At 40.4% G+C, this 16,830-nt stretch overlaps 1 protein-coding gene across 1 annotated transcript in view; it reads right to left on the bottom strand.

Annotated features, from left to right (window-relative positions):
* Positions 1-702: 702 nt before the first annotated feature.
* Positions 703-16,830, bottom strand: part of LOC132908498 (unconventional myosin-IXb) — a 92,692-nt gene continuing 76,564 nt past the window's right edge. The window contains exons 4-19 of the mRNA XM_060962525.1: positions 14,137-14,493; positions 12,003-12,289; positions 9,148-9,319; positions 8,808-8,980; positions 8,574-8,733; positions 8,382-8,498; positions 7,883-8,118; positions 7,605-7,794; positions 6,243-6,520; positions 5,955-6,144; positions 5,496-5,667; positions 5,029-5,240; positions 4,205-4,467; positions 3,507-3,779; positions 3,321-3,420; positions 703-2,907 (exon numbers count right to left, since the gene is read on the bottom strand). Of these exons, the coding sequence (XP_060818508.1) occupies positions 2,750-2,907; positions 3,321-3,420; positions 3,507-3,779; positions 4,205-4,467; positions 5,029-5,240; positions 5,496-5,667; positions 5,955-6,144; positions 6,243-6,520; positions 7,605-7,794; positions 7,883-8,118; positions 8,382-8,498; positions 8,574-8,733; positions 8,808-8,980; positions 9,148-9,319; positions 12,003-12,289; positions 14,137-14,493 (3,338 nt within the window). The 3' untranslated portion in view covers positions 703-2,749. The remainder of the gene's footprint in view (positions 2,908-3,320; positions 3,421-3,506; positions 3,780-4,204; positions 4,468-5,028; positions 5,241-5,495; positions 5,668-5,954; positions 6,145-6,242; positions 6,521-7,604; positions 7,795-7,882; positions 8,119-8,381; positions 8,499-8,573; positions 8,734-8,807; positions 8,981-9,147; positions 9,320-12,002; positions 12,290-14,136; positions 14,494-16,830) is intronic.

The raw sequence follows: 16,830 nt of genomic DNA, 5'->3' as shown, positions 1-16,830 counted from the left end.
AATACCTTCCGGTATTATTCGTCGGGTAATTAATCAAATTCCTGTCCACAGACGATGTGGATCAAACGGCGCAAATCTGGCCAAGCGAAAGCGAGTCGGCCGAGTTACATAAATTTCGTATACTCTCCCGTTGGAACAATGTTAATTAAAAGCTAATTAACACCGGATCGGTCGCACCGCGCCGCTTGTTAATGCGAACGCGAATCGCGCTATCCCTCGAAACTGCTTATTATTAAGTCCCATACATGACATCCTTTTACGACTACAGCATGTTGTTCCACGTGCACTCATGGTCACGTGTATGCGTGAACTCCACAAACAAGGTGACAAGGTGATGCAATAAGTTTGTCCCTTTGACGCCTGATTTTCTACACAGGGGATCGAACCTATCGTGCAAGATCGCTACTGCGATCATTGAAGCGCAAGAATTTCAGATCACGAGTTGATAAGGGGGAAAAATGACAAAGAGTCGTAGATCGAAGTTTATAAATGTTCATGTAGGTGGAGAAATAACAAGATGAATAGTGAGAATTATAAATAAATGAACGTGGAAACTTGTGTCAATAGAGCGAAAAGAAGGAATTTCCTAATTGAAGGAAGCAGTGCCTCTTATTTGAAGTAAAATAGCGGTATTAATTTAGTTTCTTGATAAAGGGAACTATTTCTGACGAACGAAACACACTTTATGTGTTTTTACTCTAGCACGGAGGGGTGCTGAATTTTCACGGATGAAAGAAACTAAGGGCGAGTAAGAAGAGGAGTCGTTATCATTTTCAAAAACGCTTATATTTTATTCAAAAATATCTCGACGCACTTATAGCTACCTATACGTATGCATCAGCTCTGGTATCTGTAAACTACGTAACATTCGGCATACATACTCGTATGTACATATTCTCGAAACGGTGAACTCGACAGAGTTTCCAGGCCGAACTCTCGCCTGTTCCTCTCAATGGACGCTTATCGTTTCTAACTGAACGAGTTTCGTATATCTACAAAGCGCGCTCTCACTCTGTCTCTCCTATCTACCTTGCCCGATTCAATGTTAGAACTTGTTGCCTGTTATGATTATCGCGATAATGATAGAGTAACTTGTTCGATTAAATCTATTCTTTAGAGCTACTGTCGAGCTATCTTACGAAGTCGATTTCTTAATCATATAATACATGTACAAATACACCATAGAACGACCGAATCTCGTCTCTGAAAGTGAATTTTCTTTTCATCTCTGACTCGACCAACGTTTTACTTAAATTCTTGGAAACGAAATTTGGACGTTCTACAGTAGCTGCAGATTTCTTTCTAGAAATTGGCACTAAGAATTCAAAGACAGAATACTGTTGGTAAATATCCTCTAACCCCCCCCTCCCCTCAACACTTATACTTTGACGATCTTATACTCCTATTAAATTCTTGTTTAACACATCGTACCAACCATAATTCCAAAGAAGATTCAACGAGCTCGAAACATATTCGAAACTGATCATTCACACACCGTTACAACCATTACAAATTTCCTAAAATTCTCTTATCACTCGGTTTACGGTCGATCGTGCTAGTTATCGTCGCATGATCGAATTAACGCGCAACATACACGTAAGATCTACTCATATACGGAGGATCGCGAGACTCAGCGGCATTTAACGGCTAACATGCTTACTAATTCGAAAACGCGAGTCGGCTTGAGTGTACTTATCTACATGGAAGACGAACGTGGCTCGTGGAGGGTGGCTGCCACCCACGCGGAAGGAGCGAGGAAGACGAGACGCGTTTCGAGCGAACGATAAGCACCGGTGTACTGACTTCCGCGTGAAACTCTCGCTCGACGGTCGGCGTAATTAATTAAAGGACAAACTTCACTGTCCTAGCCGCGCTTCTAATTCTAATCTTATCGGTGTTCCCTTGCCGCTCGAACGATGCCAGTGTCACATATTTTTCTGCTAATTTTCATTCCTTTCACTTTTCCTGTAACGCTAGTTTAAGGATAATAGTACCAATTTCATATGAATTTCATCCTAAAACACAAATTTTTTTGTAATTTTTATCATTGATAAAGTTTTCGTTTGTCATATAGCACTTCCAAATATTATGCAATTTTATATTATAACAATAAAAATCTGGAAAAAATTGCTGGTTTGTATTCCAGAATTAATTTCATTCACACCTCCAGTAGGTAAAATGTGGAACGATATACATGGGAAGAGGACAATTTTCATAGTTTAAACGAGGAGAGGAAAAAAGGTGCGCAGAGTAACCGTGTGAAGCTAATTGGAAGTTTAAATTGTATCCGGAAGTCCAATCGGATAACAACGTTTCCACGAGGATCTCTCGCGTTTGTTTTTCATTGGCAGGTTGTTTTTGTCTGAAGAAAATGGCTCGCAAATAGGACATCAAGAGATATGGAAAAAGGATATATGTTAAGAAAGATGGAATATTAGCATAATGACGGATTATACTACTGAAACGAATATAACAAAGGAAAGAGAATGGAATCGCGGAGAGAAAGCAAAGTTCCGACTCTATTCGAGTCGTCCTTTTAAATAAGAAACGGCTATCCACGTATTATTATGTTCCTACATTTCTATTTTTCCCTATAGATTTCACTGTTAAAGTTTGAACAAAGATTTCAATTTTTATTTTATAAACCAAGGTGCCCTGATAGTAAATTCGATGAAATTTTTAGCGGAATTAAAGTTAAACTCACGGCATCGTACGAGCGACGAAAACACCACGGAAATAAATAACGCGTTCAGATGTTAATATTACATGGCTTCAGCTCCATGAACTGATAGGGCACGTGTAGCGTGGTGTTGTTGTGTTCCACTAGAAGGTGACCTCGCCTGGGAGACGCACCCACGACCAGAACTGTTTCACCCTTCAGGAGGACCACCTCCCCTTCACCCTCTTCTGAAAGAACAATAACTCCACCCGTATTTGGAAAGCAAAACCAAATGCGTAGTACGATGAATCCAAGGGAGAATCATTCTAGAATAAATCGAACCACTCTGCACGAATGGAATTAGAACTCGAATCTTTCATCTACCAACACAACATAAACAAATTCTCCAAATTTTTCATAGGGCATTGTATTTCTTTGAATCAGTATCAGCAATCAATATATAAATATTCTCTAATACAAAAAAAGGACAAAGTTATACTTTTATAAAAGTTATACTTCGACAAAAGGACGAAGTTATACTTTTTTAAATCAATATCTAGTAAATCGCTAATACACAAATATTCTCTAACACGAAATTCAACGATGCTTAAATTCCCAAGTTTAATAAGATCAACATTTATTAGAGCAACCACCTCCTTACCTGGGAAGGGCATCTTCATGATTCTAGTCTGCGGATAGCCCAACTTTGTGTTTCCAGTCACGGTATACGATCTGCTGGGCGGTACCGGAGGTGGTCGTTCCTGCAACAAAGTTCCATTTCGTTTCACGACCTAAAGTCACGGCCTTGGAACAGAGATCTTCATAAAAACATGCCAGCTCTGCTTACCAAATCCAATCCAAATAAGGTGCACGTTTGCTGGATCATTTTCTGGTCTGCGCATTTCTCCGATGGATCAGGAGGTGGCGTGCCAGCGATTGGCTGAGGCCTAGGTCTTGTTCCGGTTCCGGTACCCGTGGCAGTGGTAACGTTCCTTTGAACGGTTCCAGTGTTAGCAGATGTGGGTTGTTGAGGCTTTTTCTGACCGATACCAGATGTTACACCTATAGTGGTTTTCCTCAAAGGCCACCTTCTCCGCACCCGCCAACCTCTCCACGTGGACTGAAAGTAGATAAAGAGATAATTTAACGTTTCTTAATTAGTAACTTTTTTTTTAATGTAAGGTGGAAGACTTTTGATTAGATAAGTTTTATTTCTCCTTGTGTCAAAAGTATTTGCCCCAAAATTGTTTCTTTCAGTAATTATTCCTATATCTTCAAATGCAAGAAAATTAAAAAGCGATATTTTTGGAGTAAAAGATTGGAAATGATTCTTATTTATTGTTGTAATAATTCCAGATGGAATACCTCGATTGGAAAGCATTTAAAAAGTGGAAATGGATCAAATACTTTCAGAAGCTCTGAGGATATTAAACAGCTTACTTCTTTTAAATGAACAAAGAACACTAAACAAGAAATAGCGGAAAGGATTTTATTAAAGTTTCGTTGGTAATTAAAAGATAAGGGCGCTGCGAAAAATCCCATTACCTGTATCACGGTAGCGGCTTTCCTGCGTGTTTCCGAGCGTAGGTTCTCGAGCTGTTGCCTAATGCCCTCGCTGAGGAAGATGTGCCTCTTGCCAAGCGCCCAGCTGGTGCTCGCGCCGAATTTGCTCTTCAGTTGCTGTGCGTTCTGCAAAATGAGCTTCGTATCCTCCACCGCTTGCTCCTCGGCACGACGCAGTTGCTTGAACGGCGCGATCAGCCTGTACCTCGCATTGAACGCCTTGAAACGCATCCGATGCGGATATCCTGCAATTTTTTCGAGCCGATGCCCTCTTCTCAACTAAATGTTTCAAAAGAATAATCCTAACAATCAAATAATAAACTATCCTCCTTTCGACAGTGCATTTTGGATAAGAATTAGAATCGTTCAATTGAAAGATTTATATTACGTCTTCGCCGTTTGATATTTTTATCGTCAAAAATTATTATATAATGCACTGCACAAAACATCTATTGTTTCAGTCATACATCTACTACAATTTTACATTGTTTACACGACCAACTTTGGCGATACAACACTAGATTGATTGATTAAAAATAAACAAATGTTAATGGTGTATTGAACGATCGAAAATTGATTGAAATCTGGTTGAAAATTGATTTAAACTTATGAAAAATTAACTAATTTTTATTATACATACATATTAAAAATTAAGAAACATTCAACTCCCACGACTTTCAAAATTCTACCATTTTCAAAGAGGAACCAATGACAGGGATAAGATCAAACGCCACAGGCGATAACAGGCAAAGAGATCTACCGCGCGCGTATGTAAATTCCCTGTCGTAGATAGTTTCAAGACGTACCGCCGGCCATTAGATTCACCGTCTCGAGAACCTGAAGGGATCGTATCTGACGCATAGTCACGCCTCTGTCTAAGTGAAGAGGCGTCTCGGTACCGTTGCTCCTAATGCACCTGACAAAGTGGGGCCTCGCGTGGACCAAAGTCCTCAGGAGATTATCCAGCCTCGTGTGGAAGTCCTGCGTTAACGTGGAGATCGGCTCGTCCCCGTTCAATCTAAAAGGAAATTATCAACGATCGCTCTTGCACCTCGTAAAAATTCTGCCGACCAAAAATTTCGAATCACGTTTTAATTGTATTTACATAGAATCTCCTACCAATTTTATTACTAATTTAAATAACTTTCTTGAAAAACAGATTGTCTAAGATTATATAATTCTAAGCTGATTTCCTTGTTTTTTAATTCTTAAATTTTATGGAACAAGTGGCGATTCCAAATTTTTGGCTGTGCGATCAGGGTCTTTTTCTTACAGGTCGGTGTGAGATGTGGGCGATATCCTGAAGCTGACACCCCTGGGCACTGTATCGCTCGCGTAGAGAGCTTTCAGTTCGCTACCAAACAGATGGGTCGCGAAACCAAAGCTACACGTATGCTTGTAGAATACGGCTACCAGATCGTCGGGAACCACGTCCTTATTGGTATCTTTATAGAAAAATTCCATATTTTATGGTGTACCATCGTGAATAAGGTTTTGAGGGGAATGCCCTCTTATTCTTTAGTTTGCAAAATCGAACTACGTTTGAGGTTTGGAATGAGAATTAAATTCAATAAAAATTTCAATGCTTTGTTTCATATAAAAGATAAAGTATAGTAAACATCATAAAACAAACTTCCCGCGAAAAAACTATAAAGAATTGATTTAAATAAGACGTAAGGATAAGTATAAGAAGAACATATATGTACATTAAAAAATATTATCGTCCACATACCCAGAAAATCGGAGGCATCGTAAGTGACTCTGCCAGCGAAATGCTGGATCCCAAATGACCTGCAATCTACGGTTCTAGGTTCGAACAACCGTGGATTCTGTTTGTGTTGAACCTTCACTTTCGCCACGTAGCTCTCAGCAGTGCCACGAATCGAGCATTCGACATCCAGCATACTCAACAGACCGGTTCTCTACGAAACAAGTCGGAAAATCCTCGTGCTACATGCTTCTCGATCGTTTGAACAAATCCCAGATTTGAATGAATTATCGAAACTTCTTAAACGCTCACCAGAGAAGAGATGAGATCGATACATGGCACGTTATCGACGTAGTCGACTTCCACGTCGCATCGAATGCCTTCATCGCGGCAGCTCTCGATCGAGCTCTTAAATATATGCGTATTGTAGAAATGTTGCATGGTTTCCGCGCATAAATTGATGCACAGATGCTCCAGTTGACTTGGTTTTGGATCCTCGAACCCGAACATGTCCAGGATTCCGATGAAGCCATCCGTCGCGTGTCGTACCGCGTTGTTCAGCGCGGTCATGCTTCTGGAACCGGTACCACCTGCACGTGACACGAGAGATTGCGACTAATAGAGAAAAGAATAAATTTGGAAGTAATGAAACCTATAAGGGTGGCAATGGGTACGTTTTAGTTAACCAGTTAACTGTTGCAACCTCTTTGAAAAGTATGTACCTAAAATGTGTCACATTGTTCACGCTATATACAGTTTCTTCATAATAATTATTTATACCTTTTTATTTGTTCGTTTTATTTCGTCTTGGCTTCCAAATATTCAAAGCATCTTAAATTAAGTCTTCACTAAATTTGTAATTTAAACATCAAATTGTAACTACTTTTTACGCATGACGAATATACTCGTCATAACACAAAATATTGCCATTTCTTCATAACGAGTATACTCGTCAAAAACAGCTAACTGGTTAAGTAGTACGTGTTATTTCATATAGCATGCCTTTGCTAACCCCGATGCCTTATAATATCGAGTCATATTCCAGATACAAACTGGTTCCGATGCAACAAGGATAAGATTATATTTGCAACAAAGTTGTGTTTCAACGCTAATTTAAGCTTTAATTCCTTAATATTAATCCTTACCAAAGATTAATAGGTACAAATTATTATCATTCGACATAATTTTACAGCAGTGAAGTGAGATAAAGCTCTCAGTTAAATTACCAAAAAAAATCGTAAGGCAAGGGGTTAATTTTCCTTCCTCAAATAAGTTACAATTGGGACAAAATCCTATTTCACATTCCTTAAATAAATTCACTTATTCATTCAATCTGACAATTTTAGTTGCATCCCCCATAGCGCTCATAATTATTCGAACAATTTCAGATGAACATTGCTTAAACAATTTAAATTTAAGACACGTACGACTTTTTACCAATAATACGATCAAACCAAAATCTATTAATCCGACAAAGTATCGTATGTGTTAACAATAGTAAGGAACCAAATGATTTGTAATTAGCTTTTATACCATAAAGGAAATAAAATAAAAAAAGATTCGAATAATTATAAGAAAATGATTGCATTGTATGTATACTCTATATATCATTGGTAGAATTATTAGTCTTTTTCAAATGATCTATTGTACCACAAATTCTAGACTTTCACCTACCTGCAGAACTGCCAATAGTGGACGCGTGTTGACTGGTCACTTCGGCTTGATTATGAACAGATTCATTCGAGTCCGACGAAAGTGTACCAAGGGTGGAACCTAGCCTCTTCAGGCTGTTGGCTCTCCTGACGATTGTAGCGACGGTACGGCAATACAGAGCTTTGGCCAGCGAGTCCCTGGTCATGTTAGACTGCATAAACAAACACCCTTCAACATGGTTCCGCTCCGACCGATCGGCGGCGTTACAGCACAGATTGCGCGGAATGAGTTAACAGTACCATATTTGCGTCGCAGACCGACTTCACCAGCTGGCCACGGGCATTGTGCGTCCTCGAAGTGAGTCCTCTAAGCAGTGCTGGTGGTGGCACACCTAGAAGAGCCGCGACAGAGGCTAATTCGTTCTCTCCGATGACACCGACTTCGACTCCCGGTCGATCCGTGAAACCAACGTTGCCCAGGATCAACACTGCCGCCAATACTCGCACTACATCTAAGAAGGGTATACCTAACACACCTATAAATAATATTGTGTGATAATTGAACTTATTTGGAAAAAGCTTTTCTCTAATATTATTAAGAAACAGGATTAAATTGTAAATGATAGGTTTCATTCTGAGTGGGAATATCTGGATATTATTATACCTGTGCACTTCATGATATATTGATTAAAATTTGGAAGATGAAATGTTGAAGATTAAAGAAGTTAGTGGAAATTTCTTGTAGATTTTATTAAATAATTATGTACTATCTAGAAATATAAGTGGGCGATTATTATACCTAAACAGGCCTTCCACGCTTGGAACCTAATGGCATCTTCAGCTTCGTCCTGCCTAGTGTCTCCATGCTGTAGATACCTCAGGTTCTTTAGATTGTAACCCTCCAAATTAAGTTTGACTAGCGAATAAAGCAAAAACTAAATAAATATTCCAATAATCAAACATCCTGTCGTATCAAAATCCAATTCTCTACCTCGTTCCTCGTGCGACAAGCCGGCTAACATTTGGTAAAATATGTGGTAATTCTTCTCGTCCGGTAGTGGCCTGATGACTCGCGTTTGGTCCAGGAAATAGCAGTGTATCTTCGTTCTGTACAAGGCACCGTCCGTAACCTGGACCTCTATAAAGTGACCCTAGAGGAACAACCCCCATAATCAATTCTACCCTTTGCCAGAGGGAAAAGGAAAAAGAATGAACTGTCACGTACTATCCTAGAACTCTCCGAATTGGTGGCGGTCTTTGCAGAACCCAGAGACCTAAGAACTGTGAAGGCCGCTGCCAAGTGTTTGAAGGCGTCCGTTTCTGGACCACCTCCAGCCACGTCGAACAATTGCCTAAGTAACAACATAGAGGCATATGTCTTCCCGGAACCACTGGTCCCTAAACAGCAACAATTAACAAATAACTCGCAAAACCGTTGTAAAATAGATCAGATAATACACATATAGAAGATAGATCTAAGAGTAAAAGAGATAGTAAATATAACAAGCTATATAGGTAGTAAATAGATTAAAAAAATTTGTGAATGAAAAATGTCGGCTGCTTACCGGAAAGAATGATGGCCTGGGGGTATCCGGTTTCCGATTGCTGTCGCACGGCCTCCTGAACGACTTTGTTCAGTTGGGGCGCCAAAGGTACGGCCCTGGTGCTCGTTAAGGTCAATGGATTCCTGACGTCCGTATATGGATTGATACAGACCAGTATGGGGCCCACGTTCGTCTGAAACGCGTTTCGATTATCTACTCGTCCGATTGTCGGTTCGTCCACAAAGCGTCTTGACACGCGGCGATCGCGGTACAGCCCTCGTCAGGGACGATACGAAATGAGACTACTTTTTCCTTCACTGTCCAGCCGTGTTGCTTTTTGCATTGTTATTGCGTATCGGACGCGTGGGTTATGGATGCCTAGATGCCGCGTGCTTTGCAACCAGCCATCAGGCAAGATTAATCGCAGCTCGATCTTGCTGAGCCTGATTATACCAAGCTGATACTAGGGGCATCTATCTTGTCTTTGTTATTACGTAGCACTGATCACCGCGAAATTATTCTACATAGAAAAAATTTGAAATTAAATTATCAACAAGAGAGAGGGGGGAGATAAGTCACTCACTGGATGAAGCCTTTCTACGGTCCATTAAAAATTGTTTAGATCGAGTACGTTCACGCAATTTATTGGATATTCTGTTGCGCGAAAATATTTAATGTACATAAGATATAATATCTGTCGTATTATCGTGTTACGATACTTAATCGGTGAAACAAATCTCCACTGAAATTGTATAAAAATTGGAATTTCTAGTCTAGTCTACTAGTAACGATCGACTTTTCGTCACAAAAGAAAAAGAATACATCCTTGAACTACGTCTTTCCTAGAGATCTTCGTCGAGCGTACCTGAACAAGATTCACGAGTTGATATTTCGGTATGCATCGCGGTTTATTTGAATAGCATTCTGGAAGAGGGTTGGAAGGACGCCTGCAAGTATGGACACTCGAAAATTGGGACATCTCGGGTTGGAAAACGAAGAATGGATGAGAAGAGAGGTCGATAGCGCAGTCTGATGCAACAATGTACGAGCGGCGAGGCTTTGGCGGGTCTCAATTCCTATTAGAAGCCCATCTAGAGAAAGCAACGCCACGCAGGATGAACAAAAAGATGAAAAACGCCCGAAAGCCGAGTGGGGAGAGTGAGAACCGGTCCCACGTCAGGCCCCGTGGCCTCTGATGTTCGCCTCGATTCCCTTGTGCTGCGAGCTTTCGAGCAGCTAGCTCGTACAGTCGAGCTTAGATTCCCTTTGAAATTCAAACCGGTGTTAACACACGTGTTTTACATCATTCCTTGTTGATTCTGATTTTTCTGTCTATGGCGATTGGCGACAGTATTTACATACTCTTTGCATACCATAAGAATCTTTCATGAATACATTATGTGTACTATATGCACCATTTTGAAATTTCATATTAATATTGTAATGAGACGTGACTATAGTGATTATGTCGGCAAAGTTTGAAATAATATCGAAAATGTATACATAGAAGATATCTGTCGCAAGCATAGACTTTGCAGAGCTTATTAAAGCATTTAATTAATACAATATTTAATGGAGTCACGTTTAGCCTTATTATACGATAACGTTATTCGTGCCTCGTTGCAGTGCTAATGAAATTGCAAAGTGTATCGTTAATACAGCTAATTTATATACAAAAATATTCAAACCCTCTGACAATTTACTGCCTGTATATGTGTACCTATGGTTTCATCGCGCAATATACAGTTCACAAATAAACAAATACGAATGTAAATAAATTCCAAACATAAACAAGTCCTCCAATGTAAACAACCAATACAAAAAAAAAACAAAACGATTAAAAACGATGAAAAGAAAAGTGTAAATAAACAGGCACGGAATGCAAACACGTGGAGAATGTAATCAAACGATTGAATAATGAGAAAGGAATAATTAATCAGGTGGCGGATATCCGTAAGAAAATGACGAGCGCGTTCGTTTGCAAAAAGTAATTGCGACAGGAGCTACAGGGACCGGAAACGGAGCCGTTTTTGCGTCCATCAGAGCAGCTCGGTGCAATCAAACCGCGCGATATCTGTCCACGGTCAACGAGACCATCGACAGACTTTTTCACCCGAGGCGTTCCCTTTCTTTCGCCTCGGTTTCCCCTCGTTTCAACGACCTATTGAGAAACTCCCGATTTCTCCTTCGAGCACACGGCTATCTCTGAAGGGGATACTCGGTCGAGACCTCGTTAAATTCGACAACCCGATAGTACATCGGGCCGCCCGAGCAACGATAATCGATAAACCAGTAAAGGGAGGAACAAAGCTCCTTTCGAGGATTTAAGAGTTAGATTAATTGATCTTCGCGGTTTTCCAAGTATGAAAACTTCTCGAGCGTTTTCACGATTTTACGAACGTTCCAGATGTTAAATGGTACGGTACAGTATCTTCGCTAACGGGGCATTCATCTCAATTAGAAGCGGCGCGAACTTATCGTGTCCTGTCGTCGCTATCGAGGCCGAGAGTGATTGATGCACCGGCCGATTCAATTGGCGAAGGGCAAAGAATGTGCGGCTCGATTAGGTGAAATTTGTGCCGATTATCGGAATGTCAGATTACGGGATACCGACATAGAAGTCGAAACGAACGCGCCGATATCATTGTACTATTATAAAAAGAAACTTGAACTATCCCAATATCAACGTTTTTCAACATGTAAAATTCCTCGATTCTACCATTAGTCTGACTTTAAATGAAGTAAAGTAAGTTAAATAAGTAATTAAAGTATAAAATATATCTTCGGGTTATATATTATTCTACATTTTAACTACAATTATCTTTAATTCCAGATGATCATCGAATGAAAAAAATAATGGAGAAAGAAACACTCACGTGGTACTGTTTGGCACAGAATCGAGCCTGTAGACACTTGAGCACCGCATCCTCCGTCAGTGGTCCAGGTAGATGAATGAGGTCGTCCAAGGCCGTGGAGGTCGCAGGCCCTGACGAAGCCGCGGTACCTTTCGGAAGACATCGGTGCTGACCCTGATTGCTCTTCGCGTTTTTCACGTCGGCGATAATGCTCGAGATCGGTGGCGAGCGTAGACAGCCCAACGCCGTCACGCACGACACTATACCGTCGTCAGAAATCCTATTGTGCCGCTTTGGTGGATCCAAATCTGTTCACAAACGCGAAATCCTCCTATTAATAACTTTTCCTATTGGTAGAAATTGAACGTAACAGGTTACTCGTGTATTTATTTGGCAAAAGCTAGTTTAATTTTAAGTTGTGTAATCTCTCAACGCCTAAATTGTGAAATATTTAACGATATCAGTGAAAAATGAAGATAATTGCTTTGTGAAGTAGTCGAATGATGAATCAGAGTTATAAATTTCTCGAGGACGATGTAGATATTTGGTGCGTAATGTCTGTGTGTGCTGCACGAGGCGTGAAGAGGTTAGTATATCAGAGAATTTTGGTATATCAGACAGTAGAGTCAGAGAAAAAAGATGAGACGTTATAGAATACTAAGTTTAAATATTACAACGCGTTACCGAACATTTTCCAGAGTTCTTCCTTGGAGAAAATACGAGAATGATAGGACTGAATGGCAGCGACCGAGGAGCGTTCGAAGCGTGTTCAAACGAATCGCGGCTAACTGTACCCGCGTGCAATTTCGCCAGGCGGGGCTCGATTAACCGGAAGGGATCCGAGATCAGATGCAGCATAGCGAGCCACGTGAACTGCTTTAGTCGACGCGCAAACATTTTTATTCTTCTCAGCTGGAAATCGTGCGAGAAGGGGTCGCGTCCAAATAAATCGCATCCTTTCGCGCTGTGATATTTTTTTATATTTTTGTTTTTGTCCATCAATCCGAAACGGATAAAAAAAAAGAGTGGGAAAAAGGGGTGGGGTAGAGATTTAAAAAACAGTAGACGCAACCTGGACCAAAATCCAGGGACCAGAGGAATGGTAAATAAATCATAAAACGTTCGACGAATCGTTGGGGAAATGGCAGCTCTGTAAACAGACGCGTTTACTGTTCCGATGATTTCGCGGGCAAAGCTTCAAACTCTGGTTATTTAAAATATCATCCAACCTTCGCCAATCCAGGGGGTGAAAAGGCTGCACTCGCCTGCGCTCTAACGTATCGCGAATTAACGTAATGACGATATTACGCGCCGTTTAAATATTAACGAGCTCGGAACGAACTCGATGGATGTCCACATGAACGATCCACTGTGGACAGTTACAATTTACATATATAGCATGATCCGTTTTAATTCGCAATAATCGCCGGAACTCGTCGCTTGATTATAGCCTTATTCGACGGAGTTACGTAAATTTCATCGTAGATCGAATGATCACGATGGAACACTAGATAATGTAACGAACGCTCGATGGATAAAAATATAGATGAACCGTAGTTTTTGCCGTTTAATCAACTCGCTAATAAAGACATCGGATTGAAACGAGAATCTGGCTCGAAAGTAATAAAATTACCTGTCGATACTACTGTGATATAACATTCACACTTATCCTTATACTAGAATCTAAAAGCTGCGATATTTCCTATTTTTCAATATTTTTCCTAAACCACAAATTTTTAACTCGTCTCAAATCCTGTCAAAAATTTCTCATCTGTGCCGTCATCGTATATCTCCTAATAATAATATTCCTCGGCTTCTCTACGATATTATAATCTCCAAACTGATCTTAAATTCTGAAAAATTCCATGCTCATTACCATTTTAAAGTGTCATAAAACTATGTAAAAATCCTGAACCAAGTCCAATATCCGTCTTGTACTACGATTGCCAAATATAATTTTAAAACTTGCAAAAACACGCACATTCACATCCAATATCAACATCACCAGATTCAACCTGTTCTCTGTAAACCAGAATCGCCCAGTTGCACGCGTTTCCTAGCGAATCCCCAGTACGGTAGTAATGCAGCATTCTGCATCGACCATCCATCGAGATTCGCCAGGACGCGTGCACAGCGTGCACCGCAGCATACTGACCGGATATTAAATTATTAGCCGCGGTCGAGTTGTGGCTGAGCGTGTTCGCGCCGGCGTGATTGACGTGCGGATGGACGATCGCGGACGCCGTCAGCGTGTGCCCCGAAGGATGACCGAGGCCGTGGGGCAGTGTGCCGGAAAGCGGTAGCGTGGTCCTCGGTGGAACGGCGGGCGCCGGGGACGACGGAACGCCGCCTTTTTCCGGGCTCTTTGACAGGGGCGCCGATGCGCCACTGTTCGGCCCTGAATTGTTCGGCGGCTGGTTCACGTGCAGCCGGTTCCTCAGGGTCACCAGTTCCGTGCTCAAGCTCCTCAGACGTTGCTGGAGATGCACCGCTTCGTTCGACGACGAGGCATCTGCAACAGAACGGATTACGTTAGATCTAAGTATTAGAAGGTGCATCTTTTGTAATTTCGATTTTGGAAATTTCGAAATCGATGGAAGTTTGTTAGAAAAACTCTCTGGCAAGTGTTTTAGAGGAAATTTTGTCTGCACTATACGGAAGAATTTTGATTGTTAAGAGGATTACTGATAAAACGATTCGATAAAAACAATATGAACGATTGGATGGAAATGTTAATTGATAAGAATTGTTACATTTTTAATCGGATGTTCCAATGTAATTTACTTCTGTTTAATACCAATGTCGATAAGTGAGTTTATTATAACATGCTCAGATATGAAAACAAGATTATTCGACGACGAGACATCTGCAACAGAACGGATTACGTTAGATCTGTGCATCTTTTGTAATTTCGATTTTGGAAGTTTCGGAATCAATAGAAGTTTCTTAGAAAAAAACGCTGTGAAATGTTGTCTGCACTATATGGAATAATCTTGATTATTAGGAGAATGATTAATAAAACGATTCGGTAGAAACGATAAGAACGATTGAATAGGAATATTAATTGATAAGTATTGTTACATTTTTAATCGGATATCCCAATTGTACTTTTTCTGTTTAATATCGATGTCGATAAAAGAGTTTATTATAAATGACATTCTCAGATATGAAAAGAAGATTATTCGACCAGTATATGTCATAATTATTCGGTTTTTAAAATCAATCAAATTTCATTTCAATTTCGAAGCTTCGTGAAACATTTAAATCTTTCTATTTATTGAAACTAGAATAAGGCCAAAGCATAGAATAACCAACCACGTTGTATCGTTAATTTTTATCTAAACCCATGAAGATACGCACGAACGTTATTTCATACAACATCCGCAAATACGAAAGAGTTAATATATTCACCGGAACGAAAACAGTCGAAATCAAAATTCATAGGGGCGGCAAATCACCTGCGAGAACCAAATTTTCAAGGGTCCAAAGAACATTTACCCAATCGAAAAGCTCGTCGATAGGCTGGCAAAAATCGTTGGGAGTCGGGGATGTTTGTTATGCGCGCTGGGTGGTTGGCAAACGAGGGTGCGCTCTCTCTGGCGCCGATAAAAGGGTTATTGCGCGTTTCGCGAGCGCCATAGCAAACAGCGGCTCGCAAATTCGAGGCCGAGCCTCGTTTTCTAAATGAATTATTTCTATACGTGAAATGGCCGAGAGAGGACCTGGCCTCTACTTTTCGCCCCGCGTTTCCGCTTGAATTTTCCACCGTGTCCACATTATAGGCAATTTAGCCGGCCGCTAAAGGTGCAACGAACGAGCCCGTTTCGTTAATAGCCCAGCCCTATGGAAAATGTACTTAGCGCGCGAACACGCTACCCAGTGTGTCCACGTGAATATTTCACGTGAAAATTGTATGCGTCACGTAATCGGGTCGATCCTGAAAAATTCCTCGCCACTCGTTCCCGTGTCATTAGCCATTGATCGTGCTCCATGGAATTATTCATTTAGCTTCATAATAGCGCCACATGATAATATTCTGCGAGCTCGTTAATGTACAGTATGGATCGATATGCGTGGAACGATGGGTTGGCTGATTCCTCGTGGAAGAATGAATGGGAGACCATCTACAGTGTTTTCCCCCTTTCATTAGGATGAAGTGATTCAAAGGAGTAGGATTTTTGGTTTCTCCTTTTTTACCAATTAATGATCTTCGTTGATAAATCTCTATTGATTTTCCCCGTCGTATGAAACTAGTAGACAATATTATGATAAAACCAGTTATTCGTGTTATTCAGATATGCATACCATAAGCGAAGGACTCCGTTTAACAAAAATTATTCATAGTCGATCGTTGAATGTTCAAATAATGAAAGATTCTTCTACTAAAGTAGCAACAAATAAATTGAGTAACTTTGAAGCTGAAACGTTAAAAATTTCTTAGACAAATTTCTATCTTAACGACGTAAAAATGTCCAATAAATAAGAATTTGGAAAATTTTCGAAATAGATATAAAATTACACATTGGCCAAACAAGCATTAATTAAGAAACCGAATTCTTATGATTTAAAATTATAAATAGCTCGTAAATTTCCTAGAACAAGACAAATTTGAATTACAAACAACTCTTCTTCTCCTTATCTATAGCTTAAGCTGTCCCTAATGGCTGGAACGTCTGAGAGACAAACTACCAGCTAATTCTAATCACCCGATTCTCCGAACTCATCGATCAGACTCGTTATCGCGGTATTCGCGTTACAGAAAATCGAGGAATCGCCAACGTGGAACACTAAAAGGCTCTTTTCAACGGATACCAGTTCGACTGGTTTCACGAATATGGGACACGAGCGC

Source organism: Bombus pascuorum, chromosome 7 (assembly GCF_905332965.1).
Source record: "Bombus pascuorum chromosome 7, iyBomPasc1.1, whole genome shotgun sequence".
NCBI classification, from domain to species: domain Eukaryota; kingdom Metazoa; phylum Arthropoda; class Insecta; order Hymenoptera; family Apidae; genus Bombus; species Bombus pascuorum.
Note: the sequence above shows the minus strand (reverse complement) of the source record. Positions and strands in the feature narration are given on the sequence as shown.